General features: G+C 52.6%; 1 protein-coding gene across 3 annotated transcripts in view; it reads right to left on the bottom strand.

Annotated features, from left to right (window-relative positions):
• Positions 1-19,360, bottom strand: part of SHANK1 (SH3 and multiple ankyrin repeat domains 1) — a 58,820-nt gene that overhangs the window by 12,195 nt on the left and 27,265 nt on the right. For 2 of the 3 annotated variants that reach the window (XM_064380994.1, XM_064380996.1), the window contains 7 exons: positions 15,756-15,838; positions 15,403-15,527; positions 14,183-14,318; positions 13,844-13,924; positions 13,280-13,303; positions 13,008-13,076; positions 12,504-12,622 (listed from right to left, as the gene is read on the bottom strand). In XM_064380994.1, the coding sequence (XP_064237064.1) occupies positions 12,504-12,622; positions 13,008-13,076; positions 13,280-13,303; positions 13,844-13,924; positions 14,183-14,318; positions 15,403-15,527; positions 15,756-15,838 (637 nt within the window). The remainder of the gene's footprint in view (positions 1-12,503; positions 12,623-13,007; positions 13,077-13,279; positions 13,304-13,843; positions 13,925-14,182; positions 14,319-15,402; positions 15,528-15,755; positions 15,839-19,360) is intronic. The other variant, XM_064380995.1, reaches the window with a different exon arrangement.

The raw sequence follows: 19,360 nt of genomic DNA, 5'->3' as shown, positions 1-19,360 counted from the left end.
GTAGTTAGGAGAACGGAGGGGACCCAGCTCCCAACTCTGATCTACAAGACCCTCCATGACAAGACTCTCCATGCAGGTGCCCCTGCAGCCGCCCCGCCATGTGACATCCCACCCCTCCCCGGCCGCTGGGACTGCCACCTGCTGCGGCCCTGAAGAATCACCCTCCTTCAGAGTCCTGGACTCACCCAGTCCATTATGTACCCCTGCCTCTCAGAGCAGCCCACGACTGACTGACACGGAGGTCCAAGGCAGCACTAAAGCCGGCGTGCCCGGCCTGACCCCACGGGTTCCCACTCCAGAACTCCCCATGGAATCAGGCTGGAGGCAGACTCCAGCGGGAACTGCACCTGCTGACCTTCCATGCCCCAGCCAGTCTCCCGCACTCCCTGAGCATCCCCTCTTAGCAAACCCTTGGCACAGGAATCCCCACCTCAGGCTCCCGTTCTAGGGAAACCCGCACATAAAGACACCCAGGACCCAGCCCCTCTCCCATGTCCCACTTGCTCCCTTCGTCCCCCTCCACTTCCACCTCTTCCTTCTCCTATGTCAGCCCCGGGTGTACCATGGCTTGAGAACACAGGTAAGCTCGCTTCTCTCTGCAGCGGCTTTCCCTCTTCCTGTCACAGTTCCTCTCCAGCGCTGAGTTCTCCTCACGGGACCTTCCCCGCCCCTTTCCCGGACTGCATTTCCCTCCATCCCGTTTCCTTCACAGCATCTCTTCCCCAGAACCCATGTTGTTTACTGGCTGCCTGTTTCCTCCAGTAGCCCAGAAACTCCCTGAAGGCAAGGCCGTTGCATCGCAGGCATCGCACCTACAGTGTCTAGAGCCCATGATGCGTTTAGGGAAAATGTTTTAATTTATTTTCAAAGTGGAAGTGAAAAAAAAATCTACCTGGATAATATCCATCTTCGAAGCAACAAAAATAATAAAATTTAAACTTTTTTTTTTTTTTGAGCCAGAGCTGGAGTGCAATGGCGTTAACACGGCTCACCCAAGCCCAAGTGATCCCAACCTCAGCCTCCTGAGTAGCTGGGACTACACGCAGGCACCATCACATCTAGCTAATTTTTGATTCTGCCATCCAGGCTGGAGTGCAGTGGCATGATCTTGGCTCACTGCAGCCTCCGCCTCCCAGGTTCAAGCGATTCTCCTGCCTCAGCCTCCCGAGTAGCTGGGACTACAGGCAAGCCTGGCTAATTTTTTTTTCCTTTGTATTTTTAGTAGAGATGAGGTTTCACCACATTAGCCAGGATGGTCTTGATCTCCTGACCTCTGATCCGCCTGCCTCGGCCTCCCAAAGTGCTGCGATTACAGGTGTGAGACACTGTTGAATTTTTTGCAGACGGGAGGTCTTGCCTCTGCAAAACCTCAAAACAAACAAACAGACAAAAAAAACTGGGCATTTGAAATGCTCAGGCTTACCTCAAATTCCTGGGCTCAAGTGATCCTCCCACTTTGGCCTCCCAAAAAGTGTCAGATTACAAGGCCTAAGCCACCATGCTGGCCCTTTTTTTTTTGAGACGGAGTTTCGCTCTTGTTACCCAGGCTGGAGTGCAATGGCGCTATCTTGGCTCACCGCAACCTCCGCCTCCTGGGTTCAGGCAATTCTCCTGCCTCAGCCTCCTGAGTAGCTGGGATTACAGGCACGCACCACCATGCCCAGCTAATTTTTTGTATTTTTAGTAGAGACGGGGTTTCACCATGTTGACCAGGATGGTCTCGATCTCTTGACCTCGTGATCCGCCCACCTCGGCCTCCCAAAGTGCTGGGATTACAGGCGTGAGCCACTGCGCCCGGCCCGCCCTTTTTTTTTTTTTTTCTTTTTTTAATGCAGAAGAGCCAAAGTGCCTAAGGTTCATGGAGGTCATTGTGAAACCTGCCTGAAGGTAGGGTAGTGATTTTATCAGTTTCCTACTGAGTCCTCTGTCCCCACACACGGTCTGCTGTTCTGCAGGTGTCAGATGAGTAACAGAGCATCAGCCAAGGTCCAGCACTTCGGGGCCCTGACTCCCCAGCTTCTGCCAGGTCACCCCATGTCTCTTTCTTCTCCATCTTTGGGACCAGAAGTGCAGAGAAAGGAAACCCTCTCGGAATGAAGTCCTCACCTTTGAGATGAACCTTCACTGCCTGCACTTCCCACCACGCCCCCTCCTGCTCCTTTCTTCCAGCCATTCACAAGCATTCCAGGTTCCCTGAATTCTCACCTCCCAGACTCTGCGTGGAACATTCTTGCACTGGGCTCTGTGCTGTGCTTGGGGACGCTCAGTCATTGTAGCCCTTCACCCGGGCCTGGCTACCCCCTTCCTTTAGGCCTGCCCTGCCCCGTACAGTAGCCACTAGCCATTCAACTGTAAATTTCAGGCCAACATGGCGGCTCATGCCTGAAATCTCAACATTTGGGAGGATCGCTTGAGCCCAAGAGTTTGACACCAGCCTGGGCAGCATAGGGAGACTCTGTCTCTACAAAAATTCAAAATTAAAAAAGTTGCTCAGTGTGGTGGCTCACACCTGTAATCCCAGTACTTTGGGAGGCCAAGGCAGGGGGATCACCTGAGGTCGGGATTTTGAGACCAGTCTGGCCAACATGGTGAAACTCTGTCTCTACTAAAAATACTAAAAATTAGCTGGGCTTGGTGGCACGTACCCATAATCCCAGCTATACAGGAGGCTGAGGCAGGAGAATCACTTGAAACAGGGAGGCGGAGGTTGCAGTGAGCCGAGATTATGCCACTGCACTCCAGCCTGGGTTATACAGCAAGACTCAGTCTCCAAAAAAAAAAAAAAAAAAAATTAGCCAGGCTTAGTGGCACATGCCTGTCATCCTAGTTACTTGGGAGACTGAGGTGGGAGCATCACCTGAGTGCAAGACTTCATAGCTGCACTGAGCTACGATTGTACCACTGCACTCCAGCCTGGATGACAGAGTGAGACTCTGCAGACAAACCAAAAAGACAAGTGTAAATTTCAATTAATTAAAACTAATTTGTAAAATTCAATTTCTCCATTGCACTGGCCACATTTGAAGTACTCAACAGTTACCTGTGGCTGATGGCTACCAAACTGGACCGTATAAATGTGGAACATTTCGTCATCACAGTGAGTTGTATTGGTTCTAGTCCAGACTTTCCTGGAGTCTCTATTACACGCCTCTCACTGCACTTCCCTCCCTGACAGGGACTATTCCTATGTTTGCCTCATGGATTCATTCGTTCCAGGAATATTTAGTGAGGACTTCCTTTATGCCAGGGACTGTGACAGATACTGCAGATGCAACAAATTACACAAATGGCCTGGACCACAGGAAGGGCAAGCAGGCCATAAACAAAATAAATTCATAAAATATAACATGGGCCAGATGGAGGTAAGGGGCAAGAGAGAGGGAGAATGTAATTTAAAATAAGGGCTGGTGCCGGGCATGGTGGCTTTTGCCTGTAATCCCAGCACTTGGGAGGTCAAGGCGGTGGATCATTTGAGGTCAGGAGTTTGAAACCAGCCTGACCAACATGGTGAAACCCCATCTCTACTAAAAATACAAAAAAATTAGCTGGGTGTAGTGGCACATGCCTGTAGTCCCAGGTACTTGGGAGGCTGAGGCAGGAGTATCACTTGAATCTGGAAGGCAGAATTTGCAGTTAGCTGAGATTGCACCACTGCACTCCAGCTGGGCGAAAGACCAAGACTCTGTCTAAAATAAAATAAAATAAAATAAAATAAAATAAAACAAAACAAAATAAGGGCTGGCCAGGCACAGTGGCTCATGTCTGCAATCTCAGCACTCTGGGAGGCGGGAGGCTCTCTTGAGGCCAAAAGTTTGAGACCAGCCTGGGCAAATAGCAAGACCCTGTCTCTACCAAAACAAATTTTTTAAAAAATTAGTGGTGCATGGGGCATGTGCCTGTTATCCCAGCTACTCGGGAGGCTGAGGTGGGAGGATCCCTTGAGCCCATGAGTTTGAGACTGCAGTGATCTATGATCATGCCACCGCACTCCTGCCTGGGTAACAGAGCAAGACCTTGTCTCAAAATAAATAAAATGAGGTGGTCAAGGAAGGCCTGACTGAGAAGGTATTATCTGAGCAAACTCCTGGAGGAGGTGAAGGAGGCAGCATGTGTGGAGGAAGAGTGTTCCAGGCAGCTGGAACAGTAGGCCCTGAAGTGAGGGCGAGCCTGGCAGGCTCAGGAGGAACAGGAAAAAGACTGGGAGCTGAGGGGTGGGAGATGAGGTCAGACAGAAGGGTGGGATTGGGTGGGATCTGCAAGTTTCGAGTTTCCTTCAGATTTTGGCTCCAATGTCTCCTCTCTGGAGAGGCTTCTTCCTGTTACTCTGTCATAGCTCCCTGAACTTATGCCAGTTTGGAGTCATCATAATTATTTGCTTGCTTGTTTACTGTCTGTCTTCCTGGGCATGCAGCCCACTGCAATACTCATTCTACTCTATTTCCTTGGTAAGAAAATGCCAATCTTATTTGGCACCTTTTGAGAGACTCCACTTCCCAGCCTCCTTTGCAGCTAGGTGTGGCCATATGACTAAGGAAGGCCAACCCAGATGCACAAGTGAGAGTGTTGCGTGTTACATTTGGGGTCTTGGAGGTAACTCAAGAGGCAGCAAGGTGCCCTCTTTTGCCCTTCTGCCTTTCCTTCCTTCCTTCCTTGTTCCTGCTACCTGGAATGCTGGTGCAATAGCTAGTGTTCTAGCAGCCAGTTTGGACTATGAGACCAGTCTGCAGTTGGAAACATGGCTAGGATGGTGGAGCAGAAATTGAGAAGCATTCTGGGTCTTTAAGACTGTGGAGGCTGCCAACTTGGCTGAGACCCCCTACTCCATATATATATATATATATAGACATGGAGTCTCACTCTGCCACCCAGGCTGAAATGTAATGGTGTGATCTCAGCTCAATGCAATCTCCACCTCCCAGGTTCAAGCGATTTTCCTGCCTCAGCCTCCCGAGCAGCTGGGATTACAGGTGCCCACCACCATGCCTGGCTATTTTATTGTGTGTGTATTTTTAGTAGAGACGGGGTTTCACCATGTTGGCCAGGCTGGTCTCGAACTCCTGACCTCAAGTAATCTGTTGCTTTGGCCTCCCAAAGTGCTCGGATTACAGGCGTGAGCCACCATGCCCAGCCCCAATACTTCTTTAACAAGAGAGAGATAAAAAGCATTTTTCAGGTCAGGTCAGGGTGATGGGGAGGGGTCTGAGTGATGGGGATGGGTCAGGATTACAGGCAAGGGGTCAGGGTGATGAGGAGGGGTCAGGGTGATGGGAGGTGTCAGTGTGATGGGGAGGGGTCAGGGTTACAGGCAAGGAATCAGGCTGATGGGGAGGGGTCAGGGTGATGCGGGGTGTCAGTGCGATAGGGAGGGGTCAGGGTTACAGGAAAGGAATCAGGCTGATGGGGAGGGGTCAGGGTGATGGGAGGTGTCAGTGTGATGGGGAGGGGTCAGGGTTACAGGAAAGGAATCAGGCTGATGGGGAGGGGTCAGGGTGATGGGAGGTGTCAGTGTGATGGGGAGGGGTCAGGGTTACAGGAAAGGAATCAGGCTGATGGGGGGGGTCAGGGTGATGGGGGTGTTAGTGTGACGGGGAGGGGTCAGGATTACAGGCAAGGAAACAGGCTGATGGGGAGGGGTCAGGGTGATGGGGGTGTAAGTGTGACAGGGAGGGGTCAGGGTTACAGGCAAGGCATCAGGGTGATGAGGAGGGGTCAGGGTGATGCGGGGTGTCAGTGCGATGGGGAGGGGTCAGGGTTACAGGCAAGGCATCAGAGTGACGGGAGAGGGCTTAGAGTGGCAGGAAACCGGTTAGAGTGAGAGGGGAGGGGTGTCCCCGACGGAGGAGGGTGCAGAGTGACAGAGGAGGTGTCAGATTTGCAAACTGACAAAAGATTTGCCATGTGGAAGTGGAAGGGTCAAAAAGCTTGACATAAGAAGGGTCAGGGTAACAGGAGAGATGTCAGACTGACGGAGGGGCCATAACACTGTCTGATGGGGGCGTCGCACTGACTGCCGAGGGAGCACCTGAACTCCACCAATCAACAGGAGCATTCGCTCCCGCGCAGAAGGGACAGCCAATCAGAGTGCGCAGCCGTGAGTAACGTCATCGGCTGCCGGGCAGACACCACTCAATGAGTCGCCCGCAGGCCCAGCTCTCCGTCACCTCGTGAGCCTGGTGCCTCAGTGGCAGCACAGGTCCTGGGGCTGACCAGGGTCTGGAAACTCCTGATAGGGAAGCTGCCCTGACAGGGGATGAGGAGAGAATGGGCGGAGAGACAACTGAAGAGACAGGGATGGGGAGACAGAGATAGACAGAGACAGGGAGACAAGGAGACACAGAGACACAGGTGGAGAGACAGAGAGAGACAGAGACAGAGAGACAGAGACAGACAATGGCAGAGATGGGGAGAGAGAGACAGAGATGGAGAGACAGAGAGACAAAGGCAGAGAGGGGAGACAGAGATAGAGACAGAGAGACAAATGCAGAGATCAGGAGACAGAGACAGAGAGACAAAGGCAGAGATGGGGAGACAGCGATGGGGAGACAGAGACAGAGATGAACACAGAGATGGGGGAAGGGGGGCGGGGAAACAGAGAGGGATGGGAAGAGAAAGATGGGGAAAGTGAGAGAGGAGGAGGGACAGACAGAGATGGGGCCTAGAAGGGGGAGAGATGTGGACTGAGACAGAGGGTAATGAGAGTGAGATGGGAAGCAGGAGGAGCGCAGAGAGGCGGGAGGGAGGGCAGCCCTGACTGGAGAGGGCCAGCGCAGCCCCAGGAGGGAACCCCAGAAGCAGGGAGTGCAACTTCGAGAGGGCGAGACTTCTCAGACTGAGAGACTGGAGGGCAAGGGAGTTCTCTGGCGTCAGTGACAGGTGACAAAGACAGTAGCCAAGAAAGCCAAAGCCATGCCGAGGGTTGGATGGACAGCAGAGCCCTAAGAGGAGACAGCCCAAGAGATGTCCTGACCTAGGGTGGATCTGCCGGGCTCTGCGCCCCCGCTGTTGGCACCTGAGGGTCTTCCTCCCCACCTGCCCTAGGTTGTATGCAAAAGCGCACCTTTAGAGAGGGTTGAAATTTCCCAGCTTCCAAGTCCTTACACAGTGGCATCTTTTTTTTTTTTCACTCCGTTACCCAGGCTGGAGTGCAATGGGGTGATCTCGGCTCACCGCAACCTCTGCCTCCTGGGTTCAAGTGATTCTCCTGCATCAGCCTCCCAAAGTGCTGGGATTACAGGCGTGAGCCACCACACTCGGCCAATAGTGGCATCTTATATAATGCTTTGCTCTTGCTCACTTTTGTGCAGACCTGACCTAAGATGCCTGGGGTGGGGGGGCAGGGATACTGCACCCCCACACTGCAGCTAGACCAGAGGGAAGATGCAGAGTGACAGGGAGAGGAGCCGACGTGAACGGGAAATTGAGACACAAGAACAAGACCAGATGCCAAGAGAGGCCACCAAGATGCAGAAACCTCATGAAGGGGCATCTGCATTGACTCGGAGAGTGGGAAAGATAAAGACGGCAGGTGGGAAGGAGCAGAGAAGGCGGCAGAGAGCGCCTCCAACATGAGAGGGGGGCCTGGGGAAGGCCCAGGGCAGATCCAAGAGGCAAGAGAAGAGGCGAGAGGGATGTACAGGGCAAATGACTATGGCTGCCCTGGTCACAGAGGGAAAGGAGGTCCCACAGAACTCAGGGGAGTGCCTGTGAGTTTCATTTCTAGGAGGTGGGGGCAGGTGGGCAGCTGGTTTTACTACTGGCTGGTGTCTGGGCTCCTCTTGGGAGACCTTTGGAGCTCAGAGAGTGAATTCCCCGAGGGCTAGGATCTTGGTTGTCCTGTAACTGGGTTCACACAGGGCAGACCTTACTGTGGCTGCCTGGCACTTCACAGGAGCTCTGTGCATTTGTTGAATTAATGGAAACAGGACTTGCTCTAATTAGTTTATCAGAGATTTATACTCAGTCTGATATGCTAGTGTGGGGTCTCTGGTGTTTCGGGGTCTCTGGAGGCATACACAGGGATCACTGGTGAGTCATGGTGGACCTCCTTTTTTTTTTTTTTTGAGACGGAGTTTTGTTTTGCTCTGTTGCCAAGGCTAGAGTGCAATGGGGCGATCTCAGCTCACCACAACCTCTGCCTCCCGGGTTCAAGCGACTCTCCTGCTTCAGCCTCTCAAGTAGCTGGGATTACAGGCATGTACCGCCTTGCCCAGCTAATTTTTGTATTTTTAATAGGACAGGGTTTCACCATGTTGGCCAGGCTGGTTTCAAACTCCTGACCTCAGGTGACCCACCCACCTTGGCCTCCTAAAGTGCTGGGATTACAGGTGTGAGCCACCAGGCCCGGCTGATATAGATGGGGTTTAGTAGAGACAGGGTTTTGCCATGTTGCGCATGCTGGTCTTGAACTACTGAGCTCCAGGGATCTGCCAGCCTCGTCCTTCCAAAGTGCTAGAATTACAGATGTGAGCTGCTGCACCAGAGCCTGAAAATCTCTTTAACCTTAGAATAATATAGGACAGTGGTTCCCAATTAGAGGTGGTCTTGCCCCCCAGGGGACATTGGACAATATTTGCTGCTGGCATCCAGACGGTAGAGGCCAGGAATGCTGCTAAAATCCTACAATGCATAGGACAGGCTTCTACAACAAAGAATTACACAGCCCCCAATACAGGCAATTGTGGCTATTTGCAGTAGTTATGTTCTATGGGGTTGCCACACATTTCCCTCAGCCGATCAATACATAACCTTGTTTTGTGCGTGTTTCTGTGGAATGATGCCTTATTTAATATATACTGTTGATTCATTCACATCCAACGCCTGGCCAACAGCGCTCTCACTCATGCCTGAATGAAGCTTCTCTAACATACGTATTTTCTCCATAAGGCACATCACGGCCTTCTCACACTTAGGAACACTAGACAGCTCTTCAGCACCATACTTGGAGGGACCTTTTAAACACTGATGTCACCACTAAAAAGCCCAAGGATGCAAAGCACGTGGCACTAAATAGACAGAGAAAAGACACTCGTTCACAGTATAGGAGCCGAAATGAGAAGGCAGCCTCATTCCGCCTCGTCGGGAGCCCGCACATAGGGCTACCCCAGATTTTTCTCTGTTTTGCCCATGTCCAAGAATAACCCCCAAAACCCTTCCTGTATTGATCCTGGGGCTCTAATAAATTTCAGCAAGTAGGCAAATTCACAAACACAGAATCTGGGGATCATGAGGGCCAACTGTTTCAGCAGTGCGGATGCTAGAAACCACGATGCAGAGGAAGAGATCTTGGACTTTGGTTCTGTCTGATTACATACACTCTTGCCGGGAGGTCTCAGGCAAGTGAATGCTAATCTCTAAGACTGTTTCATCTTCCACAAAATGGGAATGTGCATGCGCTTGCGCTCTCTCTCTCTCTCTCTCTCTCTCTGTCTCTGTACTGCCCTTTCCTTCTTTGTAGTTGGTTGTGAAGAAGTTTGCTGAGGAATTATGAGGGTTTGCTGCCAGGAGAGTGAGGATAGAAGATCACAGGAGAAAACTGTGACAGAAAAGGTAAGAGCCCAGGGGAGGTAGATTTGAACTCCACATAAGGAATAAGTTTTGTTTTGTTTAGTTTTGAGATGGAGTTTTGCGCTTGTCACCCAGGCTGGAGTGCAATGGAGCAATCTTGGCTCACTGCAACCTCCGCCTCCCGGGTTCAAGCGATTCTCTCACCTCAGCCTCCTGAGTAGCTGGGATTACAGGCACCTTCCACATCTGGCTAATTTTTATATTTTAATAGAGATGGGGTTTCTTCATGTTAGTCAGGCTGGTCTCAAACTCCTGACCTCAGGTGATCTGCCCACCTCAGCTTCCCAAAGTGCTCGGATTACAGGTGCAAGCCACCGCACCTATCCAGGAGGAAGTTTGTTAAAAACCCATCCACACCGAGCGCAGTGGCTCATGCCTGTAATCCCAGCAGTTTGGGAGGCTGAGGTGGGCGGATCACCTGAGGTCAGGAGTTCAAGATCAGCCTGACCAATATACTGAAACCCCATCTTTAAAAAACAAAACAAAACAAAACAAAAAAAAACCATCCACATATAGACTAACTGCGACAGGCGGTGGTGAGCTCCTTATCTTCAGAGGCATTCAAGAGCAGGCTGGAAAATGACTGCCTCAGGAAAGAGAAAGAGAAAGAGAAAAAGAGGCAGTAGAGAGGATTACGAAATAAGAGCTGATGTCTGGACTAGATTCCAAACAATGTCCCCAAGGGATGGCCTCGGAGTCTGTGGAACTCAGAGCTAGATGTGAAGTTTCAAAAACTCCAAGGTGTGAGTTTTGGGGAATGGGGGAAGGACTTGTCTTAGATCAGAGAAACCATCTAGAAAAACATCTCTGAGACTAGGGAAATGGGGAAAGATGGAAACTTCTATTTGTGGAGAGCCTGCTGTGCTGGGATTCATCAATTTAATCCTCCTAAGAACCAGCAAGGTCAGCTTCAACACTCTTTTGCAGAGCAGGAAACTGAGTTGCAGAGAAATTAAGTGAGTTAGAGGAAGTCAGGATTTGAAGCCACATCCTTCCGGCTCTAATGTCCATGTACCTTGGAACTCGGGGAGAGGTGGGCATGGGAATCTGACCCTAACAGATTCAAGGATTGCAAATTCCTTGAGAATCCAAGGACTGTTGTAAAATGAAGACTTGTTACCAACAGGACAATTTGCCATGCCCTGAGAGGTGGCCAAGGACCTTCTGCCTCTAAATCAGAAAGAAATTCCAGGAGTCCTGGTACAAAATTTGTCCCCTGCTCTTGATTTTTATAAAAGCATGAGACCCTCCAGAGCACAATGCAGTTTCTAACATCCACACTGTGGAAAGACTTCAGCGGGCCTGTGCACTTGTGGAGGAAAAAAAACCACGTCTTCATTTTCATTATCCTCCAACAAAAACACAACCTTTCCTCAATTAAATATGTAAGCGGCAAACCATCCTCGTTTCAGCAAGACCCATGCCTGTATCCCCAGTAGGAATCACAGATATTTCCATATCCCATCACAGTGGTGCAGATTTCCCAAAATAGTGTTTATGCTCCTCGTGATTTTGAAATTAGAGTTGTTAAGATCCAGCGCCAGTGTCTACCATGTTGACAAAAAAAGATGATATTGTGATATCACAAATTTTGCTTTAGAAAAATATTTTGAGAACTATATTTTAGCGTAACTGGCCTCTTTTGTTATCCTTTCATGTTATGCATTTATAAGCATTATTCTGAGAAGGACTATGGCAGCCCGCCAAAGAGATCCATGACCCCCTAAAAGCCAAAGGACCCAGTTTTAGAGTCAATGGACCCCTGACCACTAGGTGGTGGATGTGGCTGGAGGATGGGGCCTGAGCAGAGAAGAAGGAAGTGGGAAGGGAGGGGTAAGGCAGAGTGTGGCTTCTGGAGGAGACAGCCGGAGGGTCAGGGGTGGCACTGGCGGGCCTGGTGAGGAATGTGTTGAAGGGAAGGCACACAGCCCAGTGCAGTAGGGGTGACAGCCAGGAAGGTGCCAGCAGGACCCCACCATGAGAGCCAGAGCTGTGGCAGGACCATGGGTTCAGAGGGCTGCCTTCCTGGGTTAGAATCCCTCCTCCTTCGTTGAGCCTCAGTTTCCCCCTCTGTAAATGGGCTAACAACCTGGTGTACCTCCCAGGATGAGTCTAAGGAATAAATGAGATAATTTATAAAATTCGGTGTCTGGCTGGGCACAGTGGCTCACACCTGTAATTCCAGCACTCTGGCAGGCCAAGGCAGGTGGATCACTTGAGGCCAGGAGTTCGAGACCAGACTGGCCATCATGGCAAAACCCCATCTCTACTAAAAACATAAAAATTAGACAGATATGGTGGTGCACACCTACAATCCCAACTACACAGGAGGCTGAGGCAGGAGAATCACTTGAACCCAGGAGGCAGAGGTTGCAGTGAGCTGCTATCGCCCCACTGCAGTCCAGCTTGGGCGACAGAGTGAGACTCTGTCTCAAAATAAATAAATAAATGAAAATTTAAAAATAAAATGCAGTGTCCCCCAAATTATCAACACCCCATACAGGTCAGCCTCTTATTGTGGGGAGAGGCAGACAGAGTGGCCATAGAGATGACCATTCATATTTTAATAAGAACTATGTGTTGGGCATCTATTATTATGCCAGGAGAGACTCCATCCGTGACACCATTTTGTGTTCCCTGAGACCTTTGAGATGGGACGCAGAAGGATCGAAAGAGGCAGGGGAAGAGAGCAAGTATGACAGCAGGGTTGGAAAGTGGAGACAGAAAAGGACAGAGATGGGATTTTGGGGAAAGGGGATAAGGAGGAAAGGAGGTCCCTAAAGTTGAGAGAAAGGAGGGAACCCTAGGAGGCGTGTCGCCTCCCCAGGACGAGCCTTAAAGCACAGGGGCGTCAGGAGGGTTTTGGAAAGAGAGAGGTTCCAGGTTGGTGTGTGAACCGCGGCTCCCCTGCAAGTTTCTCCCCACACCAGGCCGCCTACCTCAGTGGCAAAAAAGCCTTTGGGTCGGTGTTTGCCCAGGGAGGCGAGGCCACCGGGCCCAGGGCTCTCGCTTGCACTGATGGTCTGTTGAGCTGCGGCCAGGATTTCGTCCAGTTTGTCTAGGGGGAGAGGAAGAGGGGGAGCAAGACAATAAAATGAAGTTTGCTTTGACCCAGGCCGCAGAGACCAGAGCAGCCGCCCGCAGTTCATCCAGCACCTGGATCGACTAGGAAAGGGCAGCCCTGTCTGGGTCCAGGTGGAAGGGCAGTCCCACTTGGGGATACGATCTCCCAGCCCGGGGGTCAGCAGCCAGGGTGGGAAGGGGTGCGGGCAAGGAACGGGGCAGCCATCGGGGGAGGACGGGCGGAGGGAGGGGAGGTGGGATCGTGGCCTCGCTGGGGCAGGAGGGTGAGGGGCGCCGCGGGGTTCATGGTGGGACGGGGATGCAGCGGATGTCCGGGCTGGGGGCCCCGCAGCCCGAGGGGCAGGGCTGGGCCGTCTTACTGAGAGCCATCTGATACACGGTCCGCTTTTTCTCCATGCTGGGCACCGGCGCCGGCTGCTGCTCGTACTCTGTGGGCAAAGGACACGGATGAAGCCCAGGGAGCCCCTGGGGGCGGGGCGGAGCGGGCTCGGCCAGTGGGCGTGGCCAGCAGGTGCGGGCCAGCGGGCGCGCATGCGCGAGAGGGGCAGTGAGGGGCCGGGTTCAGGGAGGGGCGAGTCCGCCGGCGGGGTCGGGAGACGGGGGCCCTCCCGCCAGTCCTGTGCCCACTCACCACTCTTCTTCTTCCAGGGGGAGACTAGCCCGGGGGAGAGGCAGTAGAGGAGCCAAGAGTTAGGACGTCAGGGGAAGGCGAGGGGTCCCCTCTCTGGAAGCCCACCTCCCTCGGGTCCCCGGGGTGAGGGCGGTCAGCTGTCCGACCCGCTCCCTGTCTGGGGAAGTGGGACCCCCAGGTCCACTCGGCCTCCTCTGGAGGGAGGGGCTCGCTTTCCTCTGTTATTGGGGGTTGGGGGGAGCTGGTGTAGGGAGAGATGTTGAATGGGGGTTGGGGGTGAGGTGGGACAGAAGGAAGGAGACAGAGAGACCCGTAGAGAGGGCCACATACAGACCCTGAGAGAGATCCCAACAAAGAAACAGATACAAGAGCACAGAGGAAAGTCGTTTCTCAGACACCCCTTCCCAGAGACACACACACAGGCCAGAGTCCGACCCATGGACTAGGGACAGGATGAGGACAAGGACCCCTGGTCACTAACAACACTAACGAACTCAAGGGGTGGTCCAGTCCCCCTTCCCCTCTCCCCCCGGCCCCCTGGCTGCAGCAGCCCCGCAGGCTCACCCATCTCCTCCAACTCTGAGGTCATAGATTTGGAACGCAGGGAGATGGTTGGGGGCGGCAGCCGCTTGGCCTGCTGGGGTGCTGAAAAGGTGATGGGGGGAGGCATCAGTATAATGGGGGAGATGCCCCGACCACCCTCTACCCACTACAGGGTTTCCAGGGCTCAAAGGATAGCCACTGACAGGGTGAGCCCTCCCGGCCTCAGTTTCTCCCCACAAGAGTCATGGAGAAGCAGGGCTGGGGAAGGGAAGGTCTTGGGCAGCAGCGACCAGCCCTGGGGCTCCCACGGGCCTGAGCCTGGTGGCAGTGGGGTGTCTGTGAGAATGGTCGCAGGAGTACCTTTCTTGTGCACTGCCTCATCCATGTCCGGGTGCCTGGTGACCATCACCACCTTCACCATCAGCGTGTTGCCCCCCTGGCGGATCATGTTCACCACCTGTCGGTGGCCGACTTTCACCACATTCTGCCCGTTCACCTGCGGCACAGACATCCCCAGATCACATCAAGTGGATGAGGGGAGGGGTACCTGCAGCTTCAGACACCCCAACGAGGATGGCTCCTGCACTGCCCTGTCCATGGCCCTCTGGGCCATGTTCCCCTCCCTCTGACCCTTCATACCACTGCCTCCCTGGGCAAGCCCCCTTTCCCACCCTCTGTGGCCCCAGGGTTGGGGAAGAGGCTCAGCCTACCCTATTCACCTCCCCCTCCCTCCTTGTCCCCAGTATTTATTTACTTTTATTTATTTATTTTGAGACAGAGTTTCACTCTTGTTGCCCAGGCTGGAGTGCAATGGCATGACCTTGGCTCACCACAACCTCCACCTCCAGGGTTCAAGTGATTCTCCTGCCTCAGCCTCCTGAGTAGCTGGGATTGCAGGCATGCACCACCACACCTGGCTAATTTTGTATTTTTAGTAGAGAAGGGGTTTCTCCATGTTGGTCAGGTTGGTCTCAAACTCCCAACCTCAGGTATCTGCCCACCTCGGCCTCCCAAAGTGCTAGGATTACCGGTGGGAGGCACTGCGCCTGGCTACTTTCATTTTTAAAAGACAGAGTTTCTCTCTGTCACCCAGGTTGCTGTGCAGTGGCACAATTATGGCTCACTGCAGCCTGGACTTCCTGGGCTCAAGCAATCCTCCCACGTCAGCCTCCTGAGTAGCTGGGACCTCAGGCACGCAGCACCACACTCGGCTCATTTTTTTTAAGAGACAGGGTCTTGCTATGTTGCCCAGGCTGATCTCAAACTTCTGGGCTCAAGCAATCCACTTGCTTCAGCCTCCCAAAGCACTGGGATTGCAGGCGTGAGCCACTGTGCTTGGCTGTCCCCTGGTATTGTGTGTGTGTGTTGGGGACAGCTCTGTGTCACTCTTTTGAGATGCCTCAGAGGCCTTTGGATGGAATCACTGGAGAAAGCGGAGGCTGGCTGGAGGGTGAGCAGGGGGCTAGGAAGTCTGGTGCCAAAGGAGGATAAAACTGGGCAGTTAGATCCTGGTGTGGATCATGAGGGGGTCTGGGAACTTGTCACCACGTTCCCGGGGAAGAGAAGGGGTCTGGACTCACCTCGATGAGGAAGTCTCCCATTCTCAGTCCAGCTCGCCATGCCACGCCACCCTCATCCACTGACTCCAGGTACTGCAGCGCCGGGAAGGCCGGGGTGGGGGTGAACTCCTCGATGGGGGTCTGCGCTGCAGACAGGGAGGAGCCGGCGGGGTCGGAGGGGAGGGGGTGGAGAGGCCGAGCAGGGGATGGGGCTCAGACCCAAGTCACAGAGGCCTCACCGCAGCTGAGGGACCAGCACCCCGGGGTGGGGTGGTGGGCAGGCTGGGGTCCCTTTCCCTTTCCAGGCCCCCGACCCAGCCCTGATTCTGGGGCCACAGAACCCTTCTCCCGTCCCCTCCCCGGCTGGCACTCACCCTTGGCCCCCCGGAGCACGAACCCAAACCCCTCACTGTCCTTCTTCTGCAGCAAGACTGTCTTCTCCTTAATGATGTAATCGCTGGCAGGGAGGCAGGAGAAATGGGGGGGGGGGTGGGGGGAGTGGAGAAGAAATCATGAGACACAAAGCCTGTCCCCCACCCAGCAACCCAGAGACCAGAGCTCCTGCTCCAGGGGCATTAATTGCACCTCCTAGGATCTCTGTCACCCACTCTGTGTGTGTATGCTAGCAGCAGCCCTGACAGGCTTCCCCCTCAGCGCCGGCATGCTCTCTCTCCCACTCCCTCTCTCCTCATTCATCCATCCATGCCTCCATCCACCCATCCATTCATCGCCAGGCACGGTGGGGAAGATGGGAGAAGAGCCTCCAGATTACCAGACTGCTGGGCTTGGGTCCCTGCTAGTCACTTCCTGTCTGTGACCTTGAGCCCACAGCTTTAACCTTTTGTGCCTCAGTTCCCTCATCTATAATGGGGCGTGATCACAGACCCTACCTGATGGGATTGTGGTGGGAGTCCAGTGGGGGTAATACATATATAGTATTTTGCACAATGCCTGGCACATAGTAGGTGCTCAGTACGATCTGCTCGCTGTCCTTAGGTCAGGGTGTTAAGTCAAGAGGATTCAGGTACTTTGATGACACCCCTCGAAATGCCTTTACTGTATATATTTATATATATACAGTAAAGGTGGCACCCTCACTTTCTTTCATATATGTGTGTCACCTCCCAAGGACTCCACATACATGACAAAATTACTTATTCGTACTGCCCAATATGGTGGCCACTAGGTGCATGTGGCTATTTTTATGAAAGCTAATCAAAATCAAATGGAAAAATTCAATTCCTCAGTCACAGTGGCCGTATTTCAAAGTGTGCAGAAGCTGCACGTGGCTGGTGGCCACCACACTGGACAGTGCAGATACAGAACATTTCCATTGCTGCAAAGCTCCCCGTGAACGGCACTGTCTTCTGTATTCCCTGGTGCATCCCAAATGGAGCTCCTGCATGCAGTCAGCATATTCTATTATAGTAAAATGCAAAGCACCCATGAATATGGCTGGTAGTCTCCAGTAAAGCCACCAAATGCCACCAGCACATTTGGGTAAGGCTCACGTACCCAGGAAATGTCAATGAAACGCAGACACAGTTCATTTATCTCAACGCTCACTCAAACAGCCCCAAATCCCTGACATCACCACTGTACACCTCAGGAATACACATCCATTCCATTCCCAGATGATCTGACACCCCAGTCTACAGCAGGGATACTCAGACACCCTGGCTGCAACCCCACTGCCTTCAGAATACCCAAGATCACCCGGAAGTCACTAGAATGCGTGCTCTGCTGTGCCCAGCATCCTAGGGGTCTAAAGCCTGTCCCAGGGCATAACCATATAGCACCTCCCACCCTCACAATCCCAGTGTATTCCAACAATACCCAGATCCCAGGAACATCCATGTGGCCCTAATATACTCCAATAATAGCCAAGCATGCTCCCCAATTACCTACCCCCACAAATTCAGCAAAGCAGCCCTCCTGGAATACTCCAGTATGTTTCAACAACCCCCACACATCCCAGTATGTTCCAATAATAACTCTCCTTCACTCGGATCTCAGTATATTCCCATAACACGCCCCCTGAACACATACCTCCCAGCACGCGCCAATAATACCTACTGTGCTCCACTGTATTTTGGTACTACCCCCTACAAGCACCCCTGTATGCTCCCAGAACCCCAATGGCTCCCCTTGTAAATTCCATACATTTGCACCATGGTGACAGGGTTCTGGATGTGCACATGTCCTCCCTTCCTGCCGCCACCCTCCTTGTGGTGCCTCAGTGCACCCAACACCACAAGTGTCCACATGTACGTACTCCAGCAACAATCCTTGCTCAGAGTTCATCACAGTCCAGTAAACTCATCCACACCATACCTGCCAGGTCTTCCTCCCTTGGGTGGAGAGGTGTTGGCAGCAAAAAAGTGAAGGGGCTGAAAGGGGTGGATGAGGTGGGGAGAAGGGAGAGGGGAAGGGAGGAAAAAGGGGCCAAGAAGGCTGGAACAGTGAGTGGACAGGGAAACTGGACATGGAAATTGACTCAGAGGTCAGAGCTGCCTGTTTCTGACCACGCATTCTGTGACATCCTCATTCTCATCTCCCTACCCTACCCCTCCTCCTGTATCCCTTCCAGGTCTCCAGGGCCCCCCAGCAGCCAGCAGCACCCTTCCTCACTGGTGGCAGCCTCACTTTCTTTCACTTATTCCACAAATCCCTCCCTTCCTTCATCCTTCTCCCTGCCTTCTGGAATCTCTCTCTTGCCCCCTCATCAGCCTCATACCCCATATATAAGCCTTCCCCAAATGTCAGCCAATATAATTAATAAAACTCCCATGTCGATATGCCAAGAAAGAGAATTTGCCATGGGCTGGGAAGTATTGAAGCCCTTCACACATAGATCATTAAATTTTCTCCTCATAAGCAGCCTTGGGGTAGGGATACATACCGGTTCCACTTTATGTATTTATTTATATTTTTTTGAGACAGGGTCTCACTCTCTTGCCCAGCTGGAGTGCAGTGGCACAATCACGGCTCACTGCCACCTCAAACTCCGGGGCTCAAAGGATCCTCCAACTTCAGCCTCCCAAATACCTAGGACTACAGGTGCATGCCACCATGTCCAACTAATTAAAATAATTTTTTTTTTTTTTTTTTTGGTAGAGATGAGGTCTCACTATCTTTCTCATGCTGGTCTTGAACTCCTAGGCTCAAGCAGTCCTCCCACCAAAGTGTTGGGATTACAGGCATAAGCCATGACACCGGGCCCTAGTTTCACTCTATAGGTGAGGAAACAGGGCACAGAAAGGTTAAGTAACTTGTCCAAGGTCACACAGTGAGTACCACTCTTCAACAATACCCAAGAGAACACTTGGGTAACTGCAGTGGTAATACCCTCCACTCCACAGCACTGAAATACCTTGAGCATATATATCCATCTGCTCCAAATCCACCCTGAGCTCGGCCCTGCAGCACCTGGAGTTTATCCCAGGGTGTGGCAGGAACACTTATCGCACTATTGCTGAATGCCGGCCACCATTCCAAGCACTTTGCATTTATACATTTCCATGTGTGTATTCAGTTAGTCCTTACAACAACCCTGGGAAGGGCTGACTGTCATTCTTCCCATTTTATAGATGGGGAAACTGAGGCACAGAGAAATAACTTGCTCAAGATGACACCAGCTAGAAAAATGTCAAAGCCAAGATTTGAATTCACCAGAGGCAACCTAGATATAGCAGTGGTGATCTGGGGCAGGGAGGGGGGTCTAACCACATCCAGACCCACTCTGTTCCTGCCTCTCAGTCACCCCCATCCTACACATGCTCCATTCCCCTCCTCCTCCAGGACTCCTCCCCCAATCCCCAGCTAGGGCATAGGTGGGGTTTCCCTCATCCCACCGCAGTCTCCTTGGACTTCCCAACTGCTCTCTTGCTCTCACAGCTCCATGTACCCCTAGACTCCCTCTCCCCGACTCCTGCGTACCCCTCCTCTCTGCCCCTCACTCCCCGCTCCTCCATGCCAT

This window comes from Aotus nancymaae, unplaced genomic scaffold (genome assembly GCF_030222135.1).
Source record: "Aotus nancymaae isolate 86718 unplaced genomic scaffold, 86718_ANA_hifiasm-v0.15.2.pri h1tg000028l, whole genome shotgun sequence".
NCBI classification, from domain to species: domain Eukaryota; kingdom Metazoa; phylum Chordata; class Mammalia; order Primates; family Aotidae; genus Aotus; species Aotus nancymaae.
The sequence above is the reverse complement of the archived record's forward strand: the minus strand, read 5'-3'. Positions and strand labels throughout refer to the sequence as shown.